At 36.5% G+C, this 18,459-nt stretch overlaps 1 protein-coding gene across 23 annotated transcripts in view; it reads left to right on the top strand.

The window, feature by feature from the left end:
* Positions 1 to 18,459, top strand: part of Trip12 (thyroid hormone receptor interactor 12) — a 118,031-nt gene that overhangs the window by 72,474 nt on the left and 27,098 nt on the right. For 9 of the 23 annotated variants that reach the window (XM_027397401.2, XM_027397402.2, XM_027397399.2 and 6 more), the window contains 13 exons: positions 205 to 273; positions 360 to 525; positions 2,976 to 3,102; positions 3,192 to 3,351; positions 5,038 to 5,191; positions 6,156 to 6,384; positions 6,665 to 6,783; positions 10,463 to 10,670; positions 12,775 to 12,875; positions 13,026 to 13,200; positions 14,314 to 14,455; positions 15,726 to 15,917; positions 17,166 to 17,317. In XM_027397401.2, the coding sequence (XP_027253202.1) occupies positions 205 to 273; positions 360 to 525; positions 2,976 to 3,102; positions 3,192 to 3,351; positions 5,038 to 5,191; positions 6,156 to 6,384; positions 6,665 to 6,783; positions 10,463 to 10,670; positions 12,775 to 12,875; positions 13,026 to 13,200; positions 14,314 to 14,455; positions 15,726 to 15,917; positions 17,166 to 17,317 (1,994 nt within the window). The remainder of the gene's footprint in view (positions 1 to 204; positions 274 to 359; positions 526 to 2,975; positions 3,103 to 3,191; positions 3,352 to 5,037; positions 5,192 to 6,155; positions 6,385 to 6,664; positions 6,784 to 10,462; positions 10,671 to 12,774; positions 12,876 to 13,025; positions 13,201 to 14,313; positions 14,456 to 15,725; positions 15,918 to 17,165; positions 17,318 to 18,459) is intronic. The other 14 variants (XM_027397414.1, XM_027397413.1, XM_027397410.1 and 11 more) reach the window with 7 other exon arrangements.

Here is an 18,459-nt window from a genome sequence, read left to right as displayed (position 1 = left end):
GGATTGGATCTTAATTTATTAGTGAATCTTCAAGCCTCCGTGCAAATGTTTACACATGCTTTTACTACACTTGGCCTGGGTTTTTCTTTTCAAAACTCATATCTAATAATGAGGTTACCTATATTTGGGGGAAAGAAAGAACTAAATGACTGATGGTACTAACATTTCATATTGATAAACTTTATTTTCCTTTGTGAAAAATAGGACAAAAAGTCGGTAGAAAGCACTTGCCTTTGTTTTGCACGTCTAGTGGACAACTTTCAACATGAGGAAGTGAGTATCATCTTTGGTAGTATATATTTTAAATTGTAGAATTGCTAAATTATAGCATAATAATTTCTCTTCTTCTGTTCATGAAGAATTTACTGCAGCAGGTTGCTTCCAAAGATCTGCTTACAAATGTTCAACAACTGTTGGTAGTGACTCCACCAATTTTGAGTTCTGGGATGTTCATAATGGTGGTTCGCATGTTTTCTCTGATGTGTTCCAACTGCCCAACGTTAGCTGTTCAACTTATGAAACAAAGTAAGTGTTTTTTTTATTATTGTATTTTAAGCCAGAAAAGTGGCTCTTTTGTCACTAACAAGTCAACCTAAGTCGCAAAAGTAAAATAAATCATAAATAGCATTGGATATTGAAGAGAAATGATGGGGTAGGAATGTAGCTCAATGGTAGAGACTTACCTGACATAGACGAGTTATGGGTGTTTGATATCCAGCAGTGCTAAAAGATCTTTTATGCCTTAAACTTCCAGAGATCCACCTGCTTCTCTTGTGCATAAATTAAAAATATATGCTGGCACACTTGGCTTGATCATGTACTTTTAGTGTTATATATTCTTAAAACTCATCTTTGGTGTTTCTGGATTTAAGATTGTTATGTATACAACATTCTGCTTCCATGTATATCTGCACACCAGAAGAGGGCACCAGATCTCATAACGGATGGTTGTGAGCCACCATGTGGTTGCTGGGAATTGAACTCAGGACCTCTGGAAGAGCAGCAGTCAGTGCTCTTAACCTCTGAGCCATGTCTCCAGCCCAAGATTGTTAATTTCTATGTCACACTAATTATTGATGATGTTTTGTTTTCTAGGCTTTATTATTTTAACCTCTTAAAATAACTCAATTCTCTTAGCCTATGTTTGATTTTTCTAGTGAATTATCTGAGTGCAGAATGCTTTCTTTTCTCGGAAAACTGGATCTCATTTCAGCTGATCAGTATCTCAATTTTAACTGATTTTACTAATTTGTGTTTCTTAACCAGTGACAAATTGTCTTTGACCCCTCTTGTCTCATAAGTTAATGTCAGAAGGTGGAAACATCTGTATTTTGATTATTTCTTAGAAAGTTAATAGTTGCTGGGATGTCTCTAATCCTGATTAATAATTTCATAGTTAGAATTTTGAAATTTTGAGGTACAATATTGAGAGTTAGTTTTGCCTTTTACTGAAAAACATAGCTTTTGGCCCCACTATTTCAGACTGTATAATATTTTGCTTTGGAGAAACCTAGTTTTTCTTTTCATTGCATTTCTTGTGAACTATTGCATCAACATAGACTTTGGCAAAAAGGCAGTATGATTGTAGTGAATAGTTGGACATACTATTTCCCTGTGATGAGCATAGTGCTCTCTGTCTCAGTGAAATTAAAAAATGTTTAACTCCTCCTCAAATAGTTTTGTCACTTTTCTTACTCTGAAATCTCTAGAACTTCTTTGAAGCTTGGTTGGCCCAGAGTTTCCTGAGTTAGAGAACAGCTTTTCACTAGTTAATTTGAGGCACAATAGTCCAGCTATAAACACCAGCTTAGGAAGTCAGTACTTTTTTTGAATACACGAGATACTTTGCTTTTAATATTACATTTTTATCTCTTTTGCATACTCCAGGAAAATTTCCGTGTATCATATGGAAGCCACTAGACACATTTTCATTCTACAGTGATAAAACACAGGAGGCACATTTACCTTTGGGGGAACGGGACGTGGTGAGGTGGGGTGTATTTTAACTACTTTCCTGATCAGTTTATGTGCTCCAGAGTGAAGCTTAAAGCCTCCTGATTTCCTCTGTATGCCTCTAAATTCCATCTTCATGCCCATTAAAGCATTCTTGTAAAACACTACACAGTGGTTCATACTACTTGATAAAGTTAATAAAACTGTACTTTTTAAAGATAGTAAAACAAGTACTAACGGTGGATTTGTGCATTTTTACATAGTTTTTAGAAGCACACTGCAGCTAGGTAACACACACAGCTTTGTCTTTAGGTTTTAGCTGTTAGAGTAAGTGAATCTCTTTACCTGAGTGATTATCATGTTAAATTCTCCAGAGACTGATGTTTTCTTGGAGTGGAAAGTTAATATGGAGAATAATTTAATAATGTTTGTGTTCAGTTAACATGTAAGTATCATGTAAGGCAGGAAATGTGACCTCAAAATGCTTACCTTATAGGCTATATGCTTCCAATATATTCTAAAGGAAGGTAGTATGTATATGAGTTTTATCAGAATGACAGCCTGTTGATACAAAATACTGTGCACTGCAAAGTAACAATAGATTCTAAATATGTTGATATTATGAGTAAGCTAGAGGATGTGTACTCAGAATGGCAGTCCATAGAAAGAAGTGGTTAAAATCTACTCAAATCTCTTCTGCTGCTCTTTTTACACATAAAATTAGTTTATATTTTGTAGTTTCCATATTTAGTTCCTCAGTGAGTAAATCAAATTTTTGTGCCACTCTAATGAGTGATTTCCTTTTTATATGCATTGGTGCTTTGCCATGGGTTGTCAGGTCCTCTGGAACTGGAATTATACACAGTTGTGAGCTGCCATGTGGGTGCTAGGAATTGAACCCAGATCCCCTGAAAAAAAGCAGTCAGTGTTCTTAACCACTGAGCCATCTCTCCAGCCCCAGGAGAGTTTTAAGTAAATTACTGCATCTAGTCTAATATGCTTATGTTGTTTTGTTGTTGTTGGCTTTACAGACATTGCAGAAACACTTCACTTCCTCCTGTGTGGTGCCTCCAATGGAAGTTGTCAAGAGCAGATTGATCTTGTTCCACGAAGTCCTCAAGAGCTGTATGAACTGACATCTCTGATTTGGTAAAAACGGGGTTATTTTCCTTGAGTCTTAACATCTATAGATGGTGCAGAAAGTTCCTTATTAAAATAATTGCACTTTTTATTTTCAGTGAACTTATGCCATGTTTACCTAAAGAAGGCATTTTTGCAGTTGATACCATGTTGAAGAAGGGAAATGCACAGAACACAGATGGTGCAATCTGGCAGTGGCGGGATGACCGAGGCCTCTGGCATCCCTATAACAGGATTGACAGCCGGATCATTGAGGTAGTAGTTTCATTGTACCATTTAAATATGCCTATTTTTGTGGAGAGTGGGTGTAGGGATGGATTGGGGAGGTGGTTGTATGTGCTTAGTGTGCTCAGTTTTGAATTAACTTAAGATTCTCTCATTTTGTCTCCTGAGAAAGAAGGTCCTCATTCTGTTGAGGTCAGAAAACATGATGTTCTAGTCCTGCTTCTGCTGCTAACTACCTGCTTGGCTTGGAGCAAGTAATCTAAGTTCTTTCTCCCATAGTTTTGTTTCCAAAAGGAAACACTGGAGGGTTAGACTATGTTTCAAAGCAGGTCTATTCCAACCTAGAAGAAATCTCCCATTGTGCGCTTTTTATACTGAATGGGGATAAAAGTGAAAACAAGTTAAATACCTGCTCAGGGTGAATACTAAAACTGTTTTAAATAGATTAGTATGTAATTAAGCATTAGTGAAATAGTGTTCAAAATGATGGAACTTTTGTTAACTTGGTATAAGAGAAGAAAATGAATAATACAATGGAGGAATACACAAAAATGTTAATGATGATTTTTCCATGACAGTTCTTGTGTGATTTCTGTTCATCTGATGTTGTTTGTATGCGCTGGAATAATCTTAAATTTCTCAGATGACAAAAAGACTTGGTGCAAGAAAAGCATTGCAGTACTCTAATGTCTGTACATTTTCTGCCAGCACAATTCTTCTAAATTTAATGCAGGTTTTGAATTGCAACCATCTTCATTCCTCTTGTAAAGCTGTTCTTTTAAGATATTTTCCTCCAATTAGTTTCTAAAGTCAGGAGTCATTATAAAGGAACTTAGTATTCAGAACCAGCTTGTGCTTTTATGAGAGCCAATCGTTGACTAGTCCCTTTTGCCACAATTGCTAGTGTTCTTAATTTCTAACTTTATTTTTCTTTTTAGCATTCTCCTGATAATTATATTTGTTATTAGTTTACTCTGTTTCCAGATAGTTACTCCATTCTGTCTAGAGTCTGAGTTTAGGCTTGTCATTGTATTAAAAGTATTTTTTGTTTGTTATTAAAGTGATAGGTTATTGGTGTAATATAGCCTAAGCTGTCTTTGAACTTGTAAACCTGACTTAATCTCCTGAATGCTGGGATTCCAGGTGTGCAACCATCATATATAGCATATTTTGCAGCTTCTTCAGGGTGTCTGAAGTTAAAGAATAGTCTCTTCTGTGTAATGCTTGCATTGTGTTTATTAGTCTTAAGTTTTTGTTGTGTTCCTTACAGTCTTACAATAGCATGTAAATGTTAGGTTGTCTTGTTTACCTAAGGAAAATTATATAAGTATTAGGCTTAAAGGCGAATTTTAATACGTTACTAGATATTGATTAGTTAAAAAATGTTTTCTAACAACTAGAGTTCTAAGTATGTATGTAAAATTTCTTTCACTATATAATTTATTTATAAAATACAAAGGGAGTTTTCATGTCAATTATGCTATATCACTTGTATTTTATGTTCCTGGAGCTCATGGTTTGGTTTAATTTAAAATGATGTAAATGATTTGTTAAACCAATGAGTTTTGTCGTCAACAGTATTAAAATTTCCACATTCTGTCAGTTTGCGAGCCACATAAAATAGATATATAAAGTAGCATGTGTGGAGGGTCCCTGCTGTGCTTAAGGTAAACAATTTCTACATGTTTATATTCAAGGTTTCTCTCTCTTTGCTCTCAGGCAGCCCATCAGGTCGGTGAGGATGAGATAAGCTTGTCCACTCTGGGACGAGTTTATACTATTGATTTTAATTCTATGCAGCAAATCAATGAGGACACGGGAACAGCACGTGCCATTCAGAGAAAACCTAACCCCTTAGCCAATACTAACACTAGTAAGTATCCTTTGAGTTAAGTAGAGATGCACTGTTGGGATTTATTTATTTAACATCGATTTTCAGTATGTTGTGTGGGCATACATATTTTACAGCATGTACGTGGAATCAAAAAGTAACTTGAATGAGCCATTTTTCTTCTGCCGTGTAGGTTCCAGTCTTTAGCCTTGTTGTCAGGCAACTTTACCTTCTTGCTGGAACCTGTAATAATTTCTCTTTACATAATAATAGTTTTATTGAGTATCCTTAGGGAAGGGTAAGATAGTTGAATAATGGTGATATATTTCACTAAAACCTGTGCCTCAATTATAAATGAGCCAGTATTGCTACATGCTGGATGTCTTTCCCACAATTTTTTTTTTAAGCGGTGTGGTGCCTGTTAGAACTAATGAAGATGTTCATTTGACCCTGCCCTACCCCACCCCACCCCACAAGAAAAGCACTAGGTAGTAAATGTTGGAAGCTTCCATAGGTTATACAACCTTTGCACTATTTTATACTATTTTAGTCTCAAAGCTGTCATTATAAAATGTAAACAAATGTATTTTATGGGTAAAGGGCAAGATATGTAACCATAATTGGCCAAACCCTTGTTCATAGTCTTCATCAGTTCCATTTTTCTTACACATATTCTTTGTGAACAAAGTAGCAAAATCAGCTGCTTTTTACAATTCCATTTTTTTATACTCTCATTTTTTTTAACCTGTGCTTTAGTGGGTTAATATTGAAATTTCCCTATTGTTTTTTAGACTCTGCTTTAGTACAAAAAAGAAGTATACTTAGTACAGTGATGCTTTTAGCTAGTGAGAATGGTCGTGCTTATATCAGGTAACTTAATGTTTGCTCTATAATGAAATTTTTGCATAGTATTTCACACTAGTTGTTTGGCTGAATACTTGGTTTCACTGGGCTCTATAGTAGTTGGTAAGTCACTTCAGGGCTGTACATTTTTTTTAAATAACAGGTGGATATTCAGAATTAAAGAAGGATGATGCTCGAGCACAGCTAATGAAAGAAGATCCGGAACTGGCTAAGTCTTTCATTAAGACCTTATTTGGTGTTCTCTATGAAGTGTACAGCTCCTCAGCAGGACCTGCGGTCAGACATAAGTGCCTTAGAGCAATTCTTAGGATAATTTATTTTGCTGATGCTGAACTTCTGAAGGATGTTCTGAAAAATCATGCTGTTTCCAGGTTTGTTCATGAAAATGGTAAAAAAGTTTTAGAAATTTAAATCTGAAGTAATCTTAGAAATTTCCAAATCATAGTACAGAAAATATGAAGTAAAGTTTGCAATGTTGGGAATCATTTTGAATGTCTATTTTAATATAATGTTAATTTTAAAAATCTAACTGAGTTTAATAAAATTATAATTGTTGCAATAGAATGGAATTTTGTTCACAAATTTTAAGTAGTTTGGTAAAAAGTAATCACCAATTTCAGATAGTTCATGCATAAATGTTTTGTTTTTTAGTCACATTGCTTCCATGCTATCAAGCCAAGACCTGAAGATAGTAGTTGGAGCACTGCAGATGGCAGAAATCTTAATGCAAAAGTTACCTGATATATTTAGTGTTTACTTCAGAAGAGAAGGTAATGCCTCCACCACACCTTCCTACCACCCCTCCTGAGACAGGGTTTCTCTGTGTAGTCCTGGCTGTCCTAGAACTTGCTTGGTAGTAAGACCAGACTGGTTTACTACCAAGAGATATGCCTGCCTCTGTGTCCTGATTGCTGGGATTAAAGATGTGAGCTCCCACCACCTATAATGCCTTTTCTATTTTTGATAATAAGTTGATGAGTAAGTTAGCCTAGCTAGAACTAATGTGACCTGTTCAGTGTCTACAAGGAAAGTATTAGCTGTTCACATGGGAGTGTTTCATGTGTAGTATGTGTATTTTGTGGTAAGTACATGATGATTGATATTCACTGTCACTGATGGCTGTTAGTCATTTTCAATGATATCCCTTCCCACCCCACATAAGTCTGGCAGCAGTCAGACTTCTAAAAGTACAGGTACTATATGTCAATCTATAATAATATCTTGAATAAAGTTGCATCGCCTCGTAGCAGTAGATCAGAAAGTTCAGGAATTATTTTATCTTGGTTGAGAATGTACATGACACAAGATTCTCTGGAACTGGATTTAGCAGATAGTTGTGGGCTTTCATGTGGATTCTTCGAATTGAACTCAAGTCCTCTGGAAGAGCAGTGAGTATTCTTAACCACTGAGCCATCTCTCCAGCCCTTGATTACTTTTTCTTTTTTATTGAATATAATTTTTCTCTCACATAATATGTCCTGATTACTGTTTACCCTTCCAGTTCCTTTCCACTTCCCCTCCCATCCAGATCACTGCCTTTCTATCTCTCACTAGAAAACAAACAGGGTTGTAAATAACAATCAAGTAAAATATAGTAAGATTGAAAACTAACACATCAAACGGGACAAAATAAACAGAAGGAAAGAGCCCAACAAAAGACACAAGAACGTAAATACATAGAGACCCACTTGTTAATACACTTAGGAATCCCATAAAAACACTAACGTGAAAGCCGTAATATATACAGAAAGGATCTGTTGGGTAGAAAGAGAGAAGAAAAGTATATAAATAAAACAAGAGTGTGTGTGTGTGTGTGTGTGTGTGTGTGTGTGTGTGTGTGTGTGTGTGTGTGTGTGTGTACGTACGTACGTACGTACGTACGTACGTACTTGTAGGGGCATAAAAAGGAAGAGCTCTATTATGACATTGATATGATGATCTCCAAAGATGTTGACTATTTGCTACTGGGCCTGTAGCATTTCCTTAGGAGTTGTTTATTTCCAGAGTGAGATTACCTTGGAGAATACTAAATTATCATTTGAAAGTGGTTCTTAGTTGGAAAAAGCTCCTGGGTTAGAGGGTTAGAAGATGGCAGCATGTGTCCACTTCTTTCAGCTCTAGAACTCCATGTGGTGGAGACCCTTACAGGCCTCTGCATTCTGCCTCAGTCTCTGGGTTGCATGTGTATTTACAGAGCCTTATTTCCATGGTGTCCTCCTTTCCCTTTTGCTTTTAAATTATTTCTGTCACCTCTTTTACATGACTTCCCAAGCCCTGAGTGGGGGGAGGGGGAGATTTGTTGGAGACATCCCATTCAGGCTGAGTGTTCAAAGTCTCTCTCTTTGTATAATGTCTGGCTGCCGGTTTCTGTACTATTACCATCTATTGCAGGAGGAAGCTTTTTTGTTGTTGTTTGTGGGGTTTCTTTTAGTCCTGGCTTTCCTGGAACTCCCTCTGTAAACCAGGCTGGCCTCAAACTCAGAAATCCATCCACCTGCCTCTGTTTCCTGGGTGCTGGTTAAAGGCTGCCACCACCACCACCAGGCTAGGAGGAAGGTTCTGATGATCCTGAGCAAGGCATGGTTTGCTTCCCTGGCTAGAGTCAGCACTTCCTATATTAGGTTTTTAACCTTCCCATGTTTTGAAAATATTGTAGATAGACCAATATAGAATAGGAACAAGTAGGAAGAAGTTTTAACCATTTAAATTTACCTTTGGGCATGGTGGTATATACCTTAAATCCAAAGGAGGGGTAGATCTTGATTTCCAGCCCAAGAACATAGTGAGACACTATCTCTAAGTAACTAAATAAAATTTGTTTTGTTCAACTAACAACATGCTAAAAAATACAACAAAAGGTATTAATGTTAAAGACAAAGCATTATTTTTCCATTACCCAAAGTTGACTGTTACTAATAAATCAGGTCGGTGTGTGGGTGCACACCTAATTTTTTGGTTTAAAAGTAAATGAGATCTACTTGCCCACTTTTATCTCCATCCTATGTAAAGTGATTTTTGTTAAGTTTAGAGAATCTGTTGTACTATAATGTTATATTTTCTATCGTCAAGTATTTGTGCCATATACCTAATGGTGTGCATGGCTAGGTCATGCTGCTCACAAAAGACTAAAGTTAACTTCTTCTTGAAGGTCTCATTTTCCTTCCAGATTGAGCTTGGTTCTCCTATAGTCTTGCTCTAGCTTGCTGTATTGCTTTTTTATGAGTTCATCTTTACTTACTGGAATCCTTGGGAAATATATCATTCCTGGTTAGTCTCCTAAGTGCTTTTGTCTTGCCTTTTACTGTGTCCTCAGTACCTAGCATAGCCTGACCTAAAACATATTTTTTGTTGCAAAGTGTCTGAAGTATAAATTGCCTCTCCCCCCACACCCTCACCACTCTTTTAAAAAACAAATCTAATGGAAGCCATTTATGGGAGTGCCTGCTTTTAATCCCAGCACTTAGGAAACAGAGGAAGGTGAATTTCTGTTAGTTTGAGGCCAGTCTGATCTACATAGAAAATTCTAGGAAGCTAGTGTTACATAGAGCCCATCACAACAAACAAAACACCCTTAGCAAAGTAAAGCAAAAAAAAATTCAATGGAAGATAAGGACTCCTGAAAAATATTTGTGCAGTTATACATAATTTCATCTACAGGGTTTCTTGGATATCTGTGACCTGAGTATCTCCTATCACAGAAACTTTTCAGTTCTCCTTACTTTGACAATGTGGTGACCACCACCTTTTATAACCCTTTATGGGTAGCAGTGTTATTACAGTGTTCCCCTTGTAGTCTTTGAAGCTAATTTTCCCTTTCTGGTCATATTGTGATGTGTGCTGTGTTTCTTAGATTTACTGTTTATAAAATGGATTATTTTCTGCTTTGTGTAGCACTGTTTTATATGATTTTTGTTTGAAGATTAGAAGACAATAAAAATTCCTTTGTTTTTTTTTTTTAATTTAATTTTTGAGACAGGGATTCTCTGTTGCTTTGGAGGTTGTGCTGGAACTCAGTTTCTAGATGAGGTTGGCCTTGAACTCACAGAGATTCACCTGCCTCTGCCTCCTGAGTGCTAGGATTAAAGGTGTGAGCCACCAATACACAGCAAAAGATTGATTTATTATGTAGTGTTCTACCTGCATTTATGCCTCATTATGAACCATATCTCATTGTGAGATGGTTGTGAGCCACCATGTGGGTGCTGAGAATTGAACTCAGGACCCGTGGAAGAGCAACCAGTACTGTTAACCTCTGAGCCATCTCTCTAGCATCCTGAATTTTATGTTTTCTGATGAATTCAAGATGAAAACTTGGGTTTTCCTCCTTTGCTCACTCACCTTCTTGACTTTTTCTAGTTTATTAGGATTAACATTTAGGAATTTTGTAGTGGTAGGTGTTGTTCTTGACTCCTGATTAAACTGACCTCTTTGTTCTTGTTGCTGTTGAAGGTGTCATGCATCAAGTAAAACATTTAGCAGAATCAGAGTCTTTGTTGACAAGTCCACCAAAGGCGTGTACAAATGGGTCAGGATCCCTGGGGTCCACAACACCAGCCAGCAGTGGGACCGCCACAGCTGCAACCAATGCCTCTGCTGATCTGGGGTCACCCAGCTTGCAGCATAGCAGAGATGATTCTCTGGATCTGAGCCCTCAAGGGTGAGTTTTGTTGTGGTTCTTAAAGTACTTTGTTGTTATCTGTGTTGATACCAAGATGCCTACTGAGAATGAAATACCTGAGAAGTGGACTCTTTGTGGATTGAATCTGCAGCCTTAACAGTTACTCTACCACTGAAGTATTTCCTCAGTTTTCTGTTCTTTGGAATGGAAAGAAAATAACTTTAGGAAAGCTACTTTGCTGGGTCCTGTTTTGTAGGTACACTAGATATATGCACATTATTCACATTGAAACCCAAATGAAGTAAGATGGAGACAAGTTTGTTTACACGTGATAGAGTATCTTAGCTTTTGTTTCTAATTCCATAATTTTGTAATTACTTTGTATCACTGCATATGTGCCTTTGATATCAAGGTATTGATGGAGTAAAATATACCAAATTACAAACTATAGGCAAAGTAGCCAAACCTGACTTCTCATTAGCTTTAATCCCCAAATACATGGCTATTTCTTAAAAGTAAATCAATGGTAATTTTAAAGTCATTTGTAGTTGTTCTGCTGTATTGCAGGATGTTGGGATGTTTTTAATTGTCAGTGAATTAGAAGATAACACATTTAAGTGGTCTTACTTCTTTTATGTTAGAAACTAGAATGTTGCCATCTGAGTTGTATATAATAAGGCACATTCAGTTCTGAAATTTAAATTGTATCCAGCATAATCATGCATGTGTTTTCCTTTTTGCTGTATAATATTTTTTTTAAATTTATTTACTATGCATACAGTATTGTGGCATGTAGATGGTTGTAAGCCACTATGCAGTTGCTGGGAATTGAACTCAGAACCTCTAGAAAGAGCAGCCAGTGCTCTTAACCTCTGAGCCATCTCTCCAGCCCAACTGTACAATATATCTTAGGGTTTTTTTTTTTAATTATATGTATATGGGTGTTTTTGCCAGCATGTATGCATCGTGTTTGTGCATTGCCTTTGGAGACCAAAAGAGGACAACTTTTTGAGACTAGGTTACAGATGGTTGTGAGGCGCCATGTGGGTGCTGGGAATTGAACTCATGTGTCTGTTAGGAATCAAAGCCAGTGCTGTTAACTCTGGAGTCAACTTTCCATATCCTGAAAAATACATACTGGTAAAATATTCTCACTGGGATTCTAAAATTTTGTATACCTTGAAGAACCATAAACTTATATAGCTAGCTAGATTGTTTGAAGGAAGAGTCACTTTTGCTGCCACCTTGTGGCAGTAATATACTTGAGTTTAAGTAAAAAGTCTTGCTTGGGCTAGTTGCTAATTCAGGAAAGTGGGTGAGTTTATGCTTTTCATTGTGATAATTGGCCAAGTATTTTAAATGGGCTTTGAGCCTGTTGGACTTGTACTTTCCTACCAAGCTGTTGTGCTTGCTTGTTTTCCCATTTACCCTTCTACCTTATTGTTTCTCCATTCTCTGGTCATTACCAAAACCCTAAATTATTACAGTTTTACTATAAAGTGTTTCCTTGATGCCTGAGATGTCTTTAAGTGACATCTGAGATAGCTCAGATAATGTAATCTTTATTTCTTTTGCGTTTAGGGATGGTGGAGATAGAGTTTGTCTCTGTAGCTTTGTCTGTCCTGGAACTAAAGTATAGTATTTCTAAGCCAGTTTCAATAAAGGAATAGGTTTTTTCTTTTTTTTAATACAATCTAATAGTTTATTATTCCAAAGAAAGCCTTTCTTTGAAATACTTTGTCTTAGGTTGTTCCGTATTCCAAGTTTTAAATGTTGGTATGTAGCACTGGCTTGTTCGGAACTCACTGTGTATGAACATTAAGTTCCATGTATATTCTTTTGTAAGGTTGGGGAAGAAATATACTAGTTTGACTTAATTATTTTTAACTGTTCTTTGTATTTTGTTTAGTGCATTATGTTTTGTAAAATTGGATAGGAATAAAATTAAGCCTTTAGTTTTTATTTTTAGCAGCTAGTAATTCATTTTTTGTCTCTATACTCCCTATAGAATATGACATAGATTGCATATTAAAGCACTCTGCAAATTGTTGTGACATTTTTATTCGTGTTACCGCCTCTACTATTTTACCTGGGTTCTTCAGTGGTAATTGCTAACCTCATCCACTGTTTTTCCATGCAACAGTCGATTAAGTGATGTTCTCAAGAGAAAACGACTGCCAAAACGAGGGCCAAGAAGGCCAAAGTATTCACCTCCAAGAGATGATGACAAAGTAGACAATCAAGGTGAGTCCCTTGTGAATTGGTGGGAGATGGAGAAGATGATAAACTAAGTTTCCTCATGATTTTGTGCTCTTAATTCCTATGTTAATACTGTGAATTTTTTGATTTTTCTTCAGTTGAAATGATTTGAATGTAATTCTTTTCTCTTTATAGCTAAAAGCCCCACCACTACTCAGTCACCTAAATCTTCCTTTCTGGCAAGCTTGAATCCAAAAACATGGGGAAGGTTAAGTGCACAGTCCAACAGCAACAACATCGAGCCTACACGATCTGCAGGAGTCAGTGGTCTTGCTCGGGCAGCCTCAAAAGACACCATATCCAATAATAGGTGAAGTTTGTGCTGGGATTTGGAGTGGGAGTCCTTCAGTCTGAAAGGTCTCAATATGGTTGTATTGAGTACATTGATTACATGGAAGTGATACGTGAACTTGGTTCAATTTGTTCTCAATTCCAAGATAGATCTTTATTAGGATGTATATAGCTTAAGACTCACCTGTGGTTTCAACTCTATCCCATGCATATAAAAACCATAGCAATATTATAACCACCTGACAGCTTGTGTTCTACATGGAACCTTTTACTCAGTTATGCTTGCATTTTCTGTTTATACATTTTAATGAAATTCTTCTACCTACTTAATGGAATTTGAAGATTTGTAACTGAGAGCAGTTGCTTTTTAAAAAGTGCTTGGATCTATGTCAGATACTAATTTCTTACAGTGTATGAGTCATATGGCAGTGCCTTTCTTGAGCACTTGTGTAGAGTACTTGTGTAGACTATTTTCTCTATAATTTTCCTAGTGGCATTTTATTTTAAAGATAACTTTTAATCTGATTGTGTTGATTTGCTGATTCTCTGAATTAGTTGTAAAGAATAGCTAAGCAAATGTATTTTTAAAGTTTATAGACTGCCTTGTCACATGTTTCTGGTTTACCATCACCTCATCTCTTTAGGGAACAGTAATGGACCGTGTAGAGATATCTGTCCTTTAGTCAATTATTATGTAAATTTTTATTTGGATATGAACACTTAGAAATTTAGAAGATCTTGTCAGTGATGACCTGAAATATATTCTAAGTATGTAAGCAGTTCTATCTTATACATCTTAGCCTGTTTACAGAATGAAGCTAAACTTTCTTAATCTGAATTACAGTAATGATCATAGGCCAATAAATGTTTTAAGTGAGCTGTTAGTTATTCTTAATAAAAGTTACAATTTTATTTCCTTTATATCTATATGCGTATCTCAGTAGTTGTGGAAGTCAGAAAACAACTTGTAGAAGTGGGTTCCCTCCACCATGTGATCCTGGGGATTGAACTTGGGTCATTGTGGCAAGCACCTTAACCTGTTGAAATACCTTATATATAAGTTCCTAATCTGATTTTCAGTGTAGCATTTTATCTACATGGAGACATTAATATCTCTTTTTCTTTCTTGTAGAGAAAAAATTAAAGGTTGGATTAAGGAACAGGCACATAAATTTGTTGAGCGTTACTTTAGTTCTGAGAACATGGATGGGAGCAACCCTGCCTTGAATGTACTTCAGAGACTTTGTGCTGCAACTGAACAACTCAACCTCCAGGTACTGCGTGCAGTGTGCATCTTGTTTACTGGTGGACAGTTGGGTGTTATTTGTAGAAGCATTGGTTTCTACAACTAATTTCTTCTGCTTCTTGACCCTTGACTTGCCATTGCTTTGTATTCTTTGTGTCCCCTATTTCTTGACACACGACAATTTCAGAATGCTTCTCAAGAATGTCTTTTCTGAATGCTCATAACTGTCTTCACCTCTAGACGCATAGCATTTATTTGGAAAGGCTTGAGCTTTGTCATGACCATTTCATCTAATTCTTTATGTACCTTTTGTAATTTCTGTTCTTGTTTTCTAAGCTAGTTCATAAGTATGTATTTACTTAAAGCCACAACATATTTCATTATTTTTAATCTGGCCTTACTCTAATTTGAGAAAGTTATTAAAATACTAATAGTACAAAGTCATGTTCTTCATCATTAAATGTTCATACATATTATGTTCATCATTAAATGTTCATACATTAAATGTTCATGCATATTATGTACTTTGTACTCAAATCCCCCTCCTATTCCCCTCTCTTGTTCTAAATTTCTTCTTGTTCTCAAGTAGTCATTGTTCTACTTCTGTGTTTACTTTTTGTTTTTAAATATATTCTGCATAGTAGAGGTAGCATGTCCTATTTTGTTGAAATAATGACACAACTTTTTGTTAGCCCCTCTGTCTTGAGTTTATAGTCTTACATTTTTTAAATCCCTAAATAGATTGGTTGGTTAAATGGAAGACATTTTGTGTTATGAACACCTGTTTTTCATCATGAGATACCTTTTCTGTGATGTTCTCTGAGCTTTATAAGGAGTGGTAATAGATGTTCTGCTTTGTGTTGAATGGTAAAAAGATATTTTTCTTAGCACTTTTACCAGTTAAGACTGCATATCATTTCCTATTATGAACAAATCTTCTCTTAACAACACTGGGACCAGCACTGATCTGATTATTTTGACACTGGCTATTTAACAAACCAACAGTAATAGAGCTTTTGATCATCATTGGATTTTAACCAGGTTTATAGTACTAGAAATAAATTCTCTCTTGTGTGGAGTGGGCTTCAGATCCAAGCAAAGAATCAGCTCCGTAATGGTCGAGCCACTATTGTACCAGTAGGCACATCTTTCCTGGCAGGTTGTATTGTAGTTCATAGGGTTCATAACTGGCCAGTGTTTGTTGTTTAAAATCATTGAGAATATATTTTGGTTCCTTTTGGGGAAATGTAAATTGTACCATTTAAATCAGTATAGAATCCTCTTTCCCACTCTTTCAGGTGGATGGTGGAGCTGAGTGCCTTGTAGAAATCCGTAGCATAGTCTCCGAGTCAGATGTTTCATCATTTGAAATCCAACATAGTGGGTTTGTGAAGCAGCTGTTGCTGTACTTGACATCTAAAGGTGAAAAAGATGCTGTCAGCCGAGAGATCCGGTTAAAGAGATTCCTACATGTATTTTTTTCTTCTCCAGTAAGTTAATAATGGTCACGTCTTAATAGAGTTGGTGCTAGCAAATGCATATGTGTGTGTCCCAGTAAGAGTATACTGTGTGTTGCCTATTCAGTTAGATTCCTTTGACATTTATTTATTGAGTTTTACCATGTAGACGAGGCTGTCATGGAATTCACAGATCTGCCTCCCAGGTATGCTGGGGTTAAAGGTATGAGTTACCATGCCTGGATTCTTATGTGTCAAAAATAGTAAAATGAAACCAGACATGAAGCCCATGATTGAGATCTGAGCACTTGGAGGGCAAGGCAGGATGATCATTCACTGGTACAAAGTGAGTCCTATACCAGCCTGGGAAGCATTAAAAAAAAAAAAAAAAAAAGAATCTTCTCTTAACCACTAGTGACTCAAGGCCCACATCAACTTTGTCAAGTGTTCCTCCCTTCCCAGTTTGTGTTAGAAAGATAGCCGTTAATAGCATTCTCACTTATTAATGCTTGTTGAGGTTATGATAGGAAGATAGATACAGTATTTCTGTTTGTTTCCATGTTGTTCATAAAAGATGCTTAACAACCATCTCTATAATACATGTTACAAGGAAAGGTCTGTAAGCTCTCCCTTTTGCCCCTAGTAGGTAAGAGTAAGAGCTAACTACTCTCACGTACTGTTGATTGGGCCTCCTGTTACAAGTGCTTTAGAGAAGTCATTACTCAGACTTTCCTGCATATTTGGTGTAATGACCTTAATGTTTACTGCTTATTAGCAATAACTACTTAGCAACTTAACTATGCCCCTTTTAAGTATTTTTGAACACTCTAAAGGCAGAAATGGTATTGTTAGATACTGATTATGTTTTGTTTTAAGTCTCATTTTCACATGCATATGGGTGCAAGTGTGGGATATACCAAGTGTTTTACACCTTGCTTAAGGTTATGTATATGGACACTGGAGAGATGGCTCAGCGGTTGCAAGAGCTTTGCCTGTTCTTCCCAATGAGTCAGGTTCAATTCCCAGCACCCACATAGCAGCTTAAAATTGTCTGGAGCTCCATTTTGAGATAATCCAATGCCCATTCACAGACATATAAGCAGGTCAAACAACTAATGTGTTCATAAAATAAAAAAGAAGGAAAAAAAAGAGAAAACTTATTTGGAAACATTGTATATTATAAAGGATCTCCATATGTCAAACTTCTTATTTAAATTTTTGGGTGTGGAGAGAGCTGACTTTTAAGGAGCATGTTTAACGTTGGTTTATTTATAACTCTAGCTTCCCGGAGAAGAACCCATTGGAAGAGTAGAACCAGTGGGCCATGCGCCTTTGTTGGCACTAGTTCACAAAATGAACAACTGCCTCAGCCAAATGGAACAATTTCCAGTCAAAGTGCATGATTTCCCTAGTGGAAATGGAGCTGGAGGCAGGTAAGGACCATTACCTGGGTATGTCCACTTGCTACCAGAATTGTTAAAGGAAACTTGGTGATAGCTCTGGTAAGGTCTTGGTAAGATCATGCTGTATATTCTATTTTTTGTTTGTTTGTTGTTTTGAGACAATTTCTCTGTGTAGTCTTGTCTGTCCTAGAACACAATAGACTAGGCTGGATTTAGAGTTCTTCCTGCTTCTGCCTCTCAAGTGCTGGAATTAAGCATGTGACACTACTCTTAGCTCATACTATGTGCTTTTGGTTTTTCAAGATAGGATTTTGACTTTATGAGCTGACTGACGTCCCTTTTGTACAAGGGGCCAGACTGAAACAGAAGAGCTACAATGGATAACCACTACTTGTGAAATGGAAATTACTTTTTTTTTGGTTTTTTGAGACAGGGTTTCTCTGTGGCTTTGGAGGCTGTCCTGGAACTATCTCTTCTAGACCAGGCTGGTCTTGAACTCACAGAGATCCGCCTGCCTCTGCCTCCCGAGTGCTGGGATTAAAGGCATGCGCCACTATTGCCTGGCTCATACCATGTTTTTAAACTGCTAATATCTTTAAAGTAGGTAAATCAGTGACTGTGTTGATGATATTTGAAACACATTATTAGTTTTTCTATATAGATAAGTTTTAATAATATAATGCTTCTCCAACTTTTTCATTTTACTATTTATTTATTTACTTATTTGGCAGGGTTTCTCTAACAGCTCTGGCTGTCCTGAAACTTACTTTGTAGATCAGGCCAGCCTCAAACTCAAAAGAGATCTGCCTCTGTCTTCCTAGTGCTAGGAATTAAAGACATGTGCCACCACTGGCTGGCCCAATAAAGTTTTGTTGGGTTTTAGCATGTAACCAATCATATTGAAGTTTGATAAATAAAAATTTGTGTTTCTTACTGGTGTTAGGGAATTCTGAAATCTTCATTGAAAAAAGCAATATGTTATTTTTTAAAATCCATGTTTTCTTGTGTTTAAAATGCATTTCTTAAAATTTGAATCTAAGCAACAACTATAGTCATGTGTAGAATAATGCTGTTCATAGTATGGCTGAAGTTTTCTGCATAACATGCTGCATCAGTATACTATCTTGGAATAGTGTCATGAAACAAAGGGTGTCACAAAACATGCTGGCATA

Source organism: Cricetulus griseus, chromosome 2, assembly GCF_003668045.3.
Source record: "Cricetulus griseus strain 17A/GY chromosome 2, alternate assembly CriGri-PICRH-1.0, whole genome shotgun sequence".
Classification (NCBI taxonomy): Eukaryota; Metazoa; Chordata; class Mammalia; order Rodentia; family Cricetidae; genus Cricetulus; species Cricetulus griseus.
Note: the sequence above shows the minus strand (reverse complement) of the source record. Positions and strands in the feature narration are given on the sequence as shown.